We start from the raw sequence: 15,717 nt of genomic DNA, 5'->3' as shown, positions 1-15,717 counted from the left end.
ATATTTTCATGAACATCATGAAAAATTTCATCTTTTAATCAATAAATTTTAAGTATCGTAAGTTCCGGTAAATAAGCCTCTGGGATGTATACAGACTAAAACAAAGTACTATTGGAAATAATGAACTGTCTGCGAGAACGCGCAGCTTCGTATATGTCGCATGAATATTCATTAGAGAATGCCTAAGGCCTCCCGCAATCTCAACGCTTTGCCGTATACCAAAGTTTACAATATTACTTCACCTTTTAATTCCGCATTTATTTTTTTTTCTCAATAATATCCACTGAACATCAGAAAATAATTTCTGTATGCAGTGCACGCCGCTTAATGTGATCACATTGAGATTCGAGGTTCCTGATAACAATGACCTATAACTGTACCTTAAAAAAAAATCTAAGTTGTAAATGCGATGACCATATGTTCCGTTTGGTTGAGCGGTACAACTTTTTTCCGATGAAGTTTCAAATATTCTAACCGGTTTTGAAATGGTAAATCATAAATTTTTTCAATCATTCTACACAAATACAAATACAAGGCCACAATAGGCAAAATGTCGAACGTTGGTGAGAAAAAGTTGCTCCTAAAATAGCTTCATGAGTAAAACAAAAGCCTTGTTTTATTTGTCATAGAATATAATTATTTGTCAAAAATTAAAAATTTTAAAAAAATATTTGTCATTAAATTCAAACCAAAATCCTTGTTTTTTATTCAGAATTTGCCAGGAGTTAGAATGAAACTGTCTAATGTATCATGGTTCACGATGTACGTTTTTTAATGTAACATATATATATTAAGGTACGTTCCATAGATTGCCTTGTAAAAGTCTTCCGGTCGAGGAACTGCGAATGTGGTCAGAAGAAAGAAACTGACCATGAACAGAACTTTTGTACGGAACGCATGTCTTCACTAATGAAAAAAAATTCAAAATATTAGCTACAGGTACATGGATCGTAGCGGCTATTAAGGCCCATTTTGGATATTGAGAAATGATTACAGAAATTGTTGACCAAATTTAGAAAGCCTTTGACCTCTTACAGTCGTGCAGATTGATAACGATAACTTACAGGAAAAATGATTTGGGTTCAAATTATCTACAATATATCCAAAATGCCAAAAAAACCTTCCGATGAAAACTAATTGGCCACATGAACCGAAATCCTGATAGTTATAAATGAGTTTTTCCAACGCTACGATTTTGCTCCGTTTCTTATTAAATTCACAGATAATGTATGTTATCATTCGTAAGTTTTATAACTCTTTAAATACGGAACGGACCAAAATCATAGCATTGGAAAAATCCTTTTATAACTATCACACAGACACAGAATTTCGGTTCATGTTGCCAATTAGTTTTCATCGGGAGTTTTTTTTAGAAAAAACTGTTTTTAGTGAACTTGGAAAGTTTAGTGTTCATTAAACTTCGGTGTTTAGTGAATTTCGAAACTAAATAGCTACCAGATGACGCACACGAAATTATCTAAAATCTTATTTTTTTGCATCCTAAGCCACATAATGTTCCATCATTCTCATTCACGTAAGCTAATCGAAATATATTTTTGTTAGTAATCCAAAAACTTACTCGTCTCGGTCAGAAAACAATATTCTCAATATTTCGTTACAGAAACGAGGCCATATGTTACCGACTAAAATATTCATAATTTTATGACCATGTAACTCTCCAATGACTAGAACAACGAAAGAAATATATTTCAAATTAAATTTGAGATATATTTCACTTTTTTTATCCAACATCTTCAAGGGAAGTTAGTGCATGAGCGTGTGTTTCTCTCACACACACATTTATTCTTGTCAATTATCAAAATTTTATCTTTATTCTAAAAACAAAACTAACGTCATTTCTCCGAAGTAATAATATTTGTTTTCATTCATTTCCCCGTGTTATTCATCCGGGAACCGAATTCCGCATATAACTGCGAGCAATTAATTTTAAGAAATTCATTTTTTCTCCGATACGTAAACGGAAAATTCATTTGTTTGGACGAATTAACTATTAATTAAAAAGATGGCGTTATTATTTCTGAGTTTTCTCGAACTGTATATTTCATGTGCTCTTTTATTTTTACGTTTCTTTTTACTTTATTTGTCTGTCCGATGTCTGATTAGAGACAAAAGTCCGAATTTTATTTTATTTTCTGAACTTCTTTCCAGACGAGTAAAGACCAAAAGTAAAAATTAAGCAGCAATTGCAAAAGTGTCGTTAATTAATTCTGAGTTTATTCTGAAAACATTTCCCAAGAAAGCGATCGATATTCAGTTGGTTCTTTGAAAAACGTCCTACGTCTGTCTCTGAATTTGAGATAATTAATTTGAACACCACTCCGAGTTATTTTCATTTTGCATTTTTTCCCCTAAACTATGAATATTTTTGCCTTTTTTCTTCCATATTCAAATTCATTTGGATGTAATCTAGACGCGAGAATACAATTACTGAGCAAATGATTAATTTTCTATACTCTTACTGATTCAAATAATATGCAGAAATTCCAGGATGTCTGAAGCTTCGGTGGATTTTGACGCATGCGTACTGGTACGGGTAGAGAGCAGCGTTTCTCAACCTTTCTACATCCCAGGACCAGTAGAATCTCCGAAGCAATTCGACGGAACACTAGTTTATAGCACGATTAGTGTGACGACATGTCTAGTATTTTACGGGACATTCTTGTATTTTCACATATATTTTGGACTTTCCGACATTCTTCATGGAACTGTCCCGTCTTTTAAGCGAAGCTTAGTTAAATTATCTTTCATTTATTTTCACTAAAATCGTTCGTAATGAAAGTTTTCATAATTATAAATTATATTAAGATAGTGATAGTTATGGTTATAATTTAAAAACACTCATCGCATATATTTTTCATGTTCAGCATTTTTTTTTTTGCCGTTAACTATATTTCAATTCCAAAAGACCCTTATTTCTCACATATTGATTTTTTTTTCAGCGATTTTATCAGCATTTGGTGATTTTGCCCATTTATGACAATTCTGAACAAAAATTAGCGATGTCCCGCATTTTGCCTTTTAATATTCCAATTTTCTGTATTTCTCTTAATGAAATATGGTCACCTGGCCAAGGTGAATGACTTTTTTTCGGACAATAAATTGTACGGCAATTGGTAAAAGCTCTTTATGTTCTCGCAATTCAACAATTTTGGAAAATTCGTTCGAAATTGCATTTTTTGGCCACTGAAGTAATCACTGTAATACTGGGAACTGGCTATATTCTGGAAATTTTTCTGATGAAATATGCTGCAATTACCCGAAGTACGAATTTTAGGATATTACTTACATAAACTATTAAATATAACTTTTTATTCATTTAGAATTAAAATATCAACTCTCCCTGCAGACTGCCTGTGCCATCGTTGCGAGCCATGGGTCGTGAAACGCTGGGATAGAGTGATTGCGACTTCGTGAAGATTCTTCGGATGTCGTTAGATCGTGGAAGTCTAAATTCAATTTGCAACCCCAGATTTTTCGTCCGCCTTTTCAACAGCCATATGTAGTGCATCCCACATACTCATATCACTTTTTTTTCGTGAGCAGGATACGGTATTGTTATCCTTCACATCAAATTCTGAATCTTCCTTACACTGTAGCGTGCAACAGCTTTGAATTGTGATGATAAGTTCAGCTTCATCCACTTTGCATTATGGAGCAAAATTAGTTTCGGAGCTATGGTCTGGTGGAATTTCAAATGTCACATTCGAAGGGTAATATACAGATAATAAATTGCGTCTGTGGTAATAGACCAGGCCGTGTTCAGTTGCAAAGGATGTATAGTGTTTGGATTAATTGCCGATGCAGGATAATTTGCAAATGCAGGTTGTTTGGACAAAAAATGGGCAGATGCAGGTTTTTTGCTGGGAAAATATGCAAATTGTTAATATAATAAATGTGCAAAAACAGATTGCTAACAAATTTGCAAATAGTGGTTGTTTGAAAAAAACAATTTGCAAATAGTGGTTGTTTGAAAAAAAAAATATGCAAATGCATGTTGTTTGAAAAAATATGTAATGCAAGTTCTGCGAAAAAAATGCAAACGCAGGTTATTTGGAAAAGTATGCAAATGTAGATTGTTTGCGGGGAAAATGAGCAAATTCAAATTGTTTACAGAATAAATATGCGAAAACAGGTTGTTCATTGAAAAATGTTCAGATTCTTCGATTTGTAATACGAGTAATATAGTGATGAGCAGGTATAGCTTATTTTAAAAATGTGAAAATGCATTTGTTTGCAGAATTAATTTGCAAATGCAGTTGTTCATTTATTTGCAGCATAAAATAGCAAATGCAGTTGTTCATTTATTTGCAGCATGAAATAGCAAATGCAGATTGTGGAAAAAATTTATAGATAGAGAACGATAATCAAACGTATAAATGCATTTTTGTGTGCTGTTTTTCTTATATTTTTAGCACGTGCATGTTATTGTGTTTGGCCATCTCTCATAAAACGATGCATAAGCCTTTAGACCAATTTTCTCATTAAGGTATATAGTAGTGTGTCTTGCCGGTTGACGTATAATATTTCCAACTGATTATAGTTGTGGTTTTTGTTTTGTTTTTGCATGATTTAAATCCATTCTTTTTTCTCTATTAACAAATTCTGAAGCAAATTATTGTCAAGTGCACACGATTGACAATTTCACCATTTCTTTGACAGAGCGGACAGACACAGTGATGGGCGTAGAGGGCGAGTCCGTGAAGCTACCATGTGATATTCGACCCCCTTCGACGGACGATGAAGTGGCGCTCATACTGTGGTACAAGGACGAGAGCACGACGCCCTTGTACAGTCTGGACTCGCGGAGGAGGGGCCTTCACCTGGCAAAACACGCTTCCGCACCGGAGGTCTCCGACCGGGTTCACCTGTTGACCAACGAGAGCCCGTCGTACCTGCGGCTGCAGAAACTTCGCACAGAGGACGAGGGCGAGTACAAGTGTCGAGTCGATTTCAAAATCGCCAGGTCGAGGAACGTCGTAGTCATCCTAGAAATCATAAGTAAGTCTCTCCAAACTTATTACGTTTGTTACGATAAGTTTGACCTCAACGAAACATTCTGAACTTGTTGTCGATATTATGAAGTCTTTGAAACGTGTCAAAAGACATTCTCACAACTTCATGCAAAATACCGCAGGACCTCCAATAAACGGACACTCTTCGTTAATGGCGACTTTTAATGCCAGTGCACCAATGTACGGGGTGCGCCAAAAGTCAGTTAAAATTTAAAAGTTCAATAATTCACGAAATAATGTGCAGGAATAAAAATTTGGCACATACATGTTGGTTTTTTTGGAACCTTTAAATGATAGAGACATAGATGGTTTTTCCCCTCAGTCCAAGGAAACAGATATTTTCTGGGTAGTATGCCGAGGTGAACTCTGAAGGAAAACTCATTTGGTCTGCACTGGGGCTTGAACCCAGGACCTCTTGCAAACAGGGCACGCGTGCTACCATCTACACCACTGACGGACACGACCGAGCCTTCAACAAATGGTCCCAGGTGGGACAGTAGAGAGAGAGAGAGAGAGAGAGAGCTTTTTTTCAGACCAAGATATGGAAATAAATATTTTCTGAATACTATGCACACACAGAGGTGAACTCGGAAAAATCATCCGAGTTATGTCTCCAGTGGTGTAGATGGTAACATGCTTGTCTGGTTTGCAAGAGGACCTAGGTTCGAGTCCCGGTGGAGACCAGGTGACATTTCTTTATCCATTTCCTTTAAATAATTGTTTAAAAACTGGCCAATAGAGGGCGCTCGACAGATTTTATATCTACCTTGGATTATTGTATTATTTTATCTTTGCTTGCAGATGCCAATTCTCGCTTTTGTAATCAGATTTAGCACCATCTGTTGGTCATTTTTCAATGTTTTCAAAAAAATCCTATGTCGTTTCCAGCGTGTGTGTCAATTACTGTCCCTATATGTTAATTATTCCGTGAATTATTTAACTTTTAAATGTTCACCGACTTTTGGACCACCCGGTGTTTCGCTACACATCAACGAACTCTCCCGATGGCAAATACAAATTCAGGTCCCATGAGTGTCCGCTATCGAGAGGTTCCTCTGTGCAAGAGTGCTGACACGCAACGCTTTATAATTTTGCATATTATTCCACACATATTGGTCAAGACTTCGAAAACATCAACAGTAGTGTTTCATAGCTCAGGGCATCGTTGAAGAATGTGACATGTCCCATAATGTTGGTCAAGATACCGAAAATTTGCTACATTTGTCTAGAATTCTAAAGGAATCGCAAATTTTGATTCAAAAATTTACTTAAAAGTCAAATATTCTCAGATTCAAATCAGGTGAGAAATTTGTATGTTAAGGTAAATGTGATGAAAATCGGTTTTTATACATAATCACCGGCTATTACACATACTTGCCAATCGTCTTGGTAACTTTGATAAATTCATCACTTTTTTACCGGAGATTTTGCATAATACCTAAACGTTGTTGGTAAATTTGGTAAATACCTGAAATTTTTTTATCGCTTTTGTGATTATGTATAACACCCTAGTGTATGCAACTAGGGTCACCGATTTGGGAATTCTCATTGACGAGCGGCTTAGGTTTTCTGAACATTGTACAGCGGTGGTCAAAAAATCGAATAGAATGCTTGGTCTCATTTTCAAAAACGTCTCTTCGTGTTCTCCTAAAGTCATTCTTCCGCTTTTTCGAGGCTTAGTTCGTCCTGGACTGGAGTATGCTGTAAAGTTTTGGGGACCATACCTACAGAGGGACATTGGTTCAAGGGGTGCAGAGAAGAGCTACACGTGTCCTTATTGGCACACGGGCGTGGAGCCCAGGTCGATAAGATACTCGCCTAAAGTACCAAAGGATGTTTAGAGGTGTCGCGAGTTCGATACCCGGTTCGTTCTTGTCAGAAAACTTTCCTGACACACGGGTACAACAGAAACGACGACATGACCACAGAAAAAATTGCCACTGCAGGGAGTCACCCATCAAGGGGTTAACGCACCAATCCCTCGACAAGTATAAAAAACAAGCCTACCGTTCGGATTCGGCAATAAATTGTAGCTCCCGGTCTAATTATGCCTCGTGTGCAGAAAATGATCAAATGAATATGTTTGCATTAGATGAATGCGATGTGTCGGGGAGATAGGATCGAAGTGTTCCAAACATTTTCAATGGGATGAATAGGATGAACTATAAATTATTTATTCGCCGTCAATCGACTACTTTTACGAGGGGACACCAACATCAATTGTTATCCGTTGTGGTGGTTGAGTGGTCATAGTGGGTCCCGGGTTCAAACCCCGTCGCCACAGTGGTGGTCAGCTGAAGTTGTTTTTCTGTGGTTCCCAACTTCAATGCGAGTCGATCTCACCTTCAAAAAGTCTCGCCACAGAGAGCAACAGACCTGCAAACAGTACAAATGTAATTCAATCAAAACACATCGCTCACTTCACTTCAGAAGTATAGATGGCAGCACTGAAAAATCAAACACAACACTACATGCGCACTTAGACTGTTAAGTAAACACACCGTTACACTTCCGGCACAACTCACTAGGTAGTAAATCGCCCATAGTTTGTGATAGACCTGGGTTGAGCTCGGTTTGAAAGAAAGGTAGTATCGATTGGTAAGGGACAATTATAGGTTATGGATATATATATATATATATATATTAACATAAACAAGTTAATACATGACATCCATATCTGTTATGGGCGTTATAGTCGGATCCCGATATAATGATAAACTGCATGTATGAGTTATTATGTGCAGCATATCATACAGTGCGATTTATGATGTTTTCCAAGGATGCGACGCTTGGTTATTATGCATAGTTGCCGGTAAAAGCGATTAATTTAGTCAAATTTATCAACATTACCAATGATTTAGATGGCTTTTTTCTCAGCCTGGGTTCGAGTCCCGGCGGAGACGTGATGACTTTTCTTTCCGAGCTCACCTCAGCATAATATCCGGAAAATAACTGTTTCCTTGATATCTCTGGCTGAGAAAAAAGCCATCTAAATCTCTCTAAACCGTCCCACCCGGGGGCCATTTCCTGAAGTTAAGAGAGGCTACTAATGCCTCTACTTCAGCGCCTCACGACACAGTGCGTGAAATTAGGAAGGCAGATTCATGTGTCTCCAGTGGTGTAGATGGTAGCATGCTTGCCCGGTATGCAAGAGGGCCTGGGTTCGAGTCCCGGCGGAGACGTGATGACTTTTCTTTCCGAGCTCACCTCAGCATAATATCCGGAAAATAACTGTTTCCTTGATTACCAATGATGCTTGAGTACTACGCATTGCTGCCAGTAAAAGTGATAAATTTAGGAAAATTTATCAAACTTAATAAAATGCTCGGTTATTATGCATATTAACCGGTTATGGTATTATATTGGTTATTATGTATAATAACCGGATTTATATCACATTTACCGTAACCTATGCGTACAGGGCGTGCTGTAAATGCTAATTCAGCATTTATCTCATCAACCGCCTGTAGTAGAGGTATGGTTGAAATTTAGAAAATGCTCAAAAATACTTAAAAAATTACCCTGTACCAGTTTTGGGAGTGAAGATACAGTGTGTCAAAAGTAAAATTATCTAAATTTTTTTATACGCTCCCCCCCCCTGTCCTCAACTTCTATAATTAGAAAGTTGTCGCCCTGTCTTTTCTGAACCACAGAAAGGAAATTCCACGTTTTTAACTGCAATATTCACTGAGATATTTTAATACAAATATCTGGAGGAAAAAATTTAAGAACAGCAAAAACTAACGGACAACGCTCCTCTTCATCATATATACTGCAATTGCCCTGCTTTTTTCCGATTTTTAAATTCAAATATCTCAGAGAATTGCACTTATAAACGTAGAATTTTTCTTTTTGTTGGTCTCAAGATAGACAGGGAAACAACTTCACAGTTAGAAAGAGGACGGGGGGGGGGGGACCATATAAATATTTAGATTGTTTTTCATTTTGTTACGCACTGTATTTTTCACTCTCATAACTACTACTTCACCAAACACCGACTCCGGCCATATCGCTATATTGCAATTTACTGACATTAGTGAGATGGGCTGGAAGTGAAGGTGCTGTCTATCGGTGGTCGCCTCGAGTTCGTTACGGAAAGTATCTTATCTATATCCTTTCTTGGGTTCGAACCCGGTACCCAGACAACAACCTTCACGATGGTAGACGAGCATCTTACCACCATGTCACTCGGGCACCACTCTCATAACTGGTACAGGGTGATTTCGGAACACATTTTGAGCATTTTTTTAAATTGAAACTATACCTCTACAATGCACGCGGTGTGAGATAATAGCTGCACTTTCGGGACACCCTGTATAATGGATGAGCCGCCTGGCAGTCCAGTGGTTAATGAGCCAGCTTCTCAATGTGCAGGTCTGGGTTCCAGAGTCGGGCATGGATGTCTACTAACACTAACAAATTCCCAGGACAGACCGTAACGATCTCTGGGAATACGTGCTGATCAATTTATTAAAAATTTAAATTTAAAAATTATTTTAAAAAATTTATTAAAAATTTTAATTTGAAAAATATTTAAAAAATTATCAAACATTTAAATTTAAAAATTATTTAAAATTTAAATTTTAAAAAAAAATTTAAAAATTTATTAAAAATTTATTAAAAATTTAAATTTAAAAAAAAAAATTAAAAATTTATTAAAAATTTAAATTTAAAAAAAAAATTTAAAAATTTATTAAAAATTTATTAAAAATTTTAATTTGAAAATTACTTAAAAAATTATTAAAAATTTTAATTTAGAAATTATATAAAATTTAAGTTTAAAAATTATATAAAATTTAAATTTAACAATTATTTAAAAAAATTTATTAAAAATTATTTTAAAAAAATTATTTTAAAAAATTTATTAAAAATTATTTAAAATTTATAAAAAATTATTTAAAATTTAAATTAAAAAAAAAATTTAAAATTTATTAAAAATTTTAATTTGAAAATTATTTAAAAAATTTATTAAAAATTTTAATTTGAAAATTATTTAAAAAATTATCAAACATTTAAATTTAAAAATTATTTAAAATTTAAATTTAAAAATTATTTAAAATTTAAATTTAAAAATTATTTAAAATTTAAATTTAAAAATTATTTAAAATTTAAATTTAAAAATTATTTAAAATTTAAATTTAAAAATTATTTAAAAAATTAAATTTAAAAAAAGTTATTAAAAAATGTTATTAAAAATTTAAGTTTAAAAACTATTTTAAAAATGTATTTCAAATTTAAAAATCAACGTAAAAATATTGAGTTTACACGTTAAATTGAAGTTACTGTTGATATACGGCTCTTTTCATAGATTAATATAAGCATGTTTCATGCTGAGCTCTTTTCACGTCACTAGTGTAAAATTTTCACTAAATAGTCGCAACCGTATTCATAAATCAAGTACACCCTGTTCCAAACCTCGTAAAATAAATCATTTTAACACAATGTCGGTAACTTTTCAGCATGTATTCAAGTACATAAGAAATGAATCATTAGTTGCTAATGGGAGGAGAATGACTGAACCAATTCACAAACTCATGAATTTATATCGAAATATCTCCGAAGAATTCAATTTCATCAGTTTCAAGAAGAGATTAAACATCCGACAACAAAGACCACAGAAAACCATTTGCCTGTAAATTATGTTGAAGGATTTTCCGGATAATAACACGTTCCCGAAATTGATTTTGTTTCTCCAACTCATCATGAAAACAAATCTACGAATATTTTGAAATTAAATTACTTTATCACTCTTTTGTAGAATTTTTTTTTCCCCCATTGAAAAAACAAAATGAAAGATATACAGAAAGCTGGATGTTGTGAAGATATTTATTTTTTGAGATGTTGATTTTTTTACGGAAGGGAAAACAAACTCATCGCTGTCTCTAGCGAGAGTCGAACCCGGGCCCCGCGTTTGCCGGACGAGCAGCTACAGAAGAGATTTTTCCTTCATTGGAGCGTATATATGCCGAACGGGACCGTGCAACGGATAGTCTGACGATCAGCTAATAGCTCATGCACGACAAGCCACTAGATCAGAGATCTACAACCTTTTTTCCTACTCGTGAGCACTGCTTGTACCCATCATCAACAGAAGATCACCACCCCCCCCCCCCCCCCGACGGCAAGCTCGGCATACGAACGCATGGAATTAGGGTGGTTTCAGTCCTTGAATGCAATTTGTACAAGGTGTTTGATTGTGAAGTTGATCAAGTGGTCGCGAGCACGAAATCGGACATGAGCAACGAGCACTCTGGGGCCTACGTGGAGCACCGGGTCGTAGATGCCTGCACTAGATCTCTACATATATATGATGGCTACATATGATGTCGCTCTCCACTTGCAAGATATACATTTTTTTTCAAATATCTTCACAACATGCAGCTTTCTCTATATCTTGCATTAACAAATGAAGAGCGACATCATGTCATATGAAAAATAAAATGTTATTCGTAAAATAAACGTATAATATGATCTTCACGTATTCCCAAGGGATCAGCATGATCTGTCCAGGGAATTTGTTAGGGTTAGTAGACATCTCCATGCCCGAACCGCGAATCGAACCCAGACCTGCCCGGTGAGAAGCTAGTTTCCTTAACCACTCGACTGTCAGGTGGCATGATAAACAATCTACATTCTTGGAGCGTGAATTCATAAAATTTCGAAAACTCTGAATATTACCTGCACGAGACACTTGAAAAACTAATTATAGATACAGTCGGCACCGCTTAATCGGGTGACGGATAAACGGATGCCTCGTTTATTCGGGTAAAATCTTCCGGAACCAAAATTTCTCCTACAGACGGGACAATGTTAAAATTCCTCCTTTAAACTCCTTCACGATCAAGGTCGTTATATTGCGTCCAAATGCCAGGGGAATCTGGCTGACTGTTTCTTCCACCTCTTTTTTTCTTTATCGCGAAGGTTTATTGTAACCCTATGAAACGAAATTGAGAGTATGTGTTTTCCCCTCCTCGTTCTCCACGGCATTCCCCTTCCTCCTTCCCCGCATATAATGTGTCTTTCTCTGAACTAATCCTTCTACTATCATATACGTGAAGTGTGAAAGAGTGTACATTGGTGAGGGTGGAGAGGCAACGTACTGTACATCGCTTAGGGGTCATTCAAGTATTACGTCAGCTTCGAGGGGGGAGGGTTTCGGATTTGCTGAATTTGATGACAAGAGGGGAGGGAGGGTTTGAAGGTTGCTTACGTCATCAACCACCCCTTTTTGAAGATATGAAATGAGTGTTTTGCTGACTTTTGCTGACAGGGGGGGAGGGGGGAGAGGGGTCAAAAATGGCTGAAAATCTGCTTACGTAATACTTTATTGGCCCCTTATCTCTCTGTAACTTTCTTATCTAACTATCTATTGTGTATGCTGTCCCTCCCCACCGTTATTGCTTTTTCTCTTTCTTTCTTCCTTTTTTTTAATGTGCTGTACGTCTAAAACAGATCATTCAAATTTATCGCCAACAGCTTGTACGCGAAGGGATTAATACAGTTGACACCGCTCGTTAAGGTCACTGGTATTGTTATCATTCGGGTATTGCTGTCGCTCTTCCAAGGAGCAGAACGGACCGATATCTAACGTGGGGAAAAAAATTGTTTATAGTTATCGGGAATTCAGATAATGTTATTTTTTTCTGTCTAATTTTTTTTCTTTGTGCATTTTTAAACCAAGGTTTAACCAAACTTATTTTTTCTCCGTGAGTTATTGTTATCAGCCTGAAAGACTGTATAGGAGAGGCTAGAAGGTTTTTCTCCTCCCTTCCTTGTTGACATACATTTTCCGTACTCCGTAATCGGTCTGCAGTATTCGCTGTCATCCGTGTACGTGTGGAGCTGCTTTTTGCAATGCTCTTCCTATAGTGAAGGCAATGCATGGCAAGAAAAAAAACCCCTTTCCTCCAGTTCTTGATCAGTTTCTTCTAGTTGACTAGATTCAAATTCCTTTTTCCTATTAGATTTCTCGAGGGATCTACGAAACGTATTGTAGTGCATAAGTGAAATAGTTCATGATATTTATTGAACAGGACTAAATAAAAAAAAAAAGTGCCGGATATTTAGCTTAAAATACAAAAAAGAAGCCCGTTTTAGAATTTTAAAAAATTGAAACGATTGAACATTTTGCAATCAATTATTTAAGGAAAGGGGAACAGAATTGTCACGTTTTATCATCACCCGGTTACCATCTCCCCTCCCATTTCATCGAGCAGGATGTATGGAGAAACTGGAGAAACTGGAGAAACCGCTACTATATTGAAGTCAAAGATTGACATTATTTTTCAACTCATGAATTATTTCATCATAATTACAACTATATATGACATGAGAATATTAATCTCCCACTTTTGTCTTGGTGAACGTTTTTTTTCGTGGAATACATTTTAATCCACTACAATTCGCAGTAATGTATTATTTCCCGCCATTGTGATTTTTCCGTAACTTCAACAATATTTAGCAACTTTGTTTGGTTTTTCGCGTCATTTTCAACGATGTCCTGTATTTTCTCGTATTTGGAATCCCAAGTTCCCGTATTTCTCTCGAAGAAATATGTGATCAGACTAATTATTCAGTTATTTCTATTAGAAACCCCATTAGAAAATCTTTAGAGAGACCTGCAAAAGCGTCATGGCTCCATACAATTCCTTGAAATTAGAAAAATAAACGCGGGAAGAAACGATCTTCTCTGAGTTTGTGCAATAAATTGAAGATATCACAGATGCAATAATCTGTGATACTGCCGCTGTGGTGGTCGAGTGGTTATAGTGCCGGACTCGTGATGCGAGGATCCGGGTTCGAACCCCACAGTGATGGTCGGCTGAAGTTGGTTTTCTGTGGTTCCCAACTTCAAGGCGCAAATGCGAGCCGATCTCCCCGTTAAAAAGTCTCGCCACAGAGAGCAACAGTCCTACAACGGTAAATGATTCAATCATAACACTTCACTCATAGTTAGTAAAACTGGGGGCAGATGACAGCACTACACATAACAAGCATTACACAGAATCAAAAACTATACGTCAGGTGGCACTACACGTACACGCACATTCCCGCATTTACCGATTCGTTGGGGGGTTCCGCGGGGGGGGGGGGTGTGGTGTAGCAGTAGTAGGTAGGGGCTCGGGGATCCATGATGTTCTTAAGTCAGCCACCTCGTTGGGCAATTTGCCTGTTGTGGCGTTGTATTTGTATTGTATTTGTATAAACAAAAAATCTCGAAATTGCCAAAGAGAGTGAAATTTCTCAAACTCAGGTGACAACAATCATTAAGAAAAATCCTGAAAATTGCCGGAAGAACTTCAAGCTTGATAAGCAAACGGAAGAGAACATCTAATTTCGACGATGTCGACCAAGGATCTCGTGCTGAAAAAAAACTTTAATCGACGATGCCATGATTTTGATGCCAAATTTTTTTTTTTGCTTCAAAGGAATGGTTATATACACTATATTGTCAGAATTCTGTGTTTTTTTGGAGTTTAGACATTATCTCAAATTTCTGGAAAAATACTGGGCAGTTATTTCGTTCAATTTTTTCATTTTGACATCATGATGTATAAACATCAATGTATGATGTTCAGGTATTTCCCTTATATAGCAAGACACAATTCATCGCTCATTCGTATAAAGCTGTGGGCTTACTTGTGAAAAAAATCAAATCATATAAATTAATCGAAATATACATTTTTGGAAAATCCCTCATCCGGGTTCTCTCAGCCAGTAAATTCAATTGCAATTCACGATATCGCGTTGGGAATTATTTCGTTATTTATTATCGCGTTATTTTGGAATTTGATTTATTCTGGAAGCTTCGTGTTAATATTGATCCTGCATCAGCTTCCTATATACAAACCTGAGTTATATGCAAAAATTACCAGTATACAAACTTATTCTAACAGTGGGAAAAGGCAATTGAATTGCCCCCCCCCCCAATCAAATAACCCATTTAATCCGATATTGTTTGCTGAAACTGTTGATATCTGTTCAGTCGCTCCTCCAATTCTTGACGAAATTGCACTTTTTTTTATATATATATCACAACTGGGTACATGGATTTATAGTGACGGACTCGCGATGCGAGGATCCGGGTTCGAACCCCACAGTGGTGGTCGGCTGAAGTTGGTTTTCTGTGGTTCCCAACTTCAAGGCGCAAATGCGAGCCGATCTCCCCGTTAAAAAGTCTCGCCACAGAGAGCAACAGTCCTACAACGAAAAATCATTCAATCATAACACTTCACTCATAGTTTGAAAAACTGGTGGCAGATGGCAGCACTACACATAACAAGCATTACAGAGAAACAAAAACTTCACGTCAGGTTTCACTACACGTACACGCACATTCCTGCATGTACCGATTCGTTGGGGGTTCCGCGGGGGGTTGTGGGCGGGGTGCATGTGTGGTGTAGCAGTAGTAGGTAGGGCTCGTAGGTAGGGTAAAAAAGGGGTTCTTAAGACAGCCACCTCGTTGGGCAATTTGCCTGTTGTGGTGTTGTATTTGTATTTGTATATTTGAGAATTTCAAAAAATTGGGTATCAATTATGAGTGTTTTTCTGTGCAATTAATGTAAATTTCCCATTCATTAATATTTTATCATGTGTATATATTGTTTATAATTTGTGTTAATTGTATTTATAATTTGTGTTAATTGTATTTATAATTTGTGTTAATTGTATTTATAATTTGTGT

The 15,717-nt window shown here is 36.3% G+C and overlaps 1 protein-coding gene across 2 annotated transcripts in view; it reads left to right on the top strand.

The window, feature by feature from the left end:
* LOC149083487 (protein turtle homolog B-like) overlaps nucleotides 1–15,717 on the top strand; it is a 675,518-nt gene that overhangs the window by 569,274 nt on the left and 90,527 nt on the right. For both annotated transcript variants that reach the window (XM_089234008.1, XM_089234009.1), the window contains exon 2: nucleotides 4,681–5,019. In XM_089234008.1, coding sequence (XP_089090134.1) covers nucleotides 4,681–5,019 — 339 coding nt within the window. The remainder of the gene's footprint in view (nucleotides 1–4,680; nucleotides 5,020–15,717) is intronic.

The sequence above is a fragment of the Pholcus phalangioides genome, unplaced genomic scaffold (genome assembly GCF_987345545.1).
Source record: "Pholcus phalangioides strain wild (caught in Gottingen) unplaced genomic scaffold, Ppha-v1.0 ptg000008l_1, whole genome shotgun sequence".
NCBI classification, from domain to species: domain Eukaryota; kingdom Metazoa; phylum Arthropoda; class Arachnida; order Araneae; family Pholcidae; genus Pholcus; species Pholcus phalangioides.
This window is presented reverse-complemented; position numbering and strand designations above follow the sequence as displayed.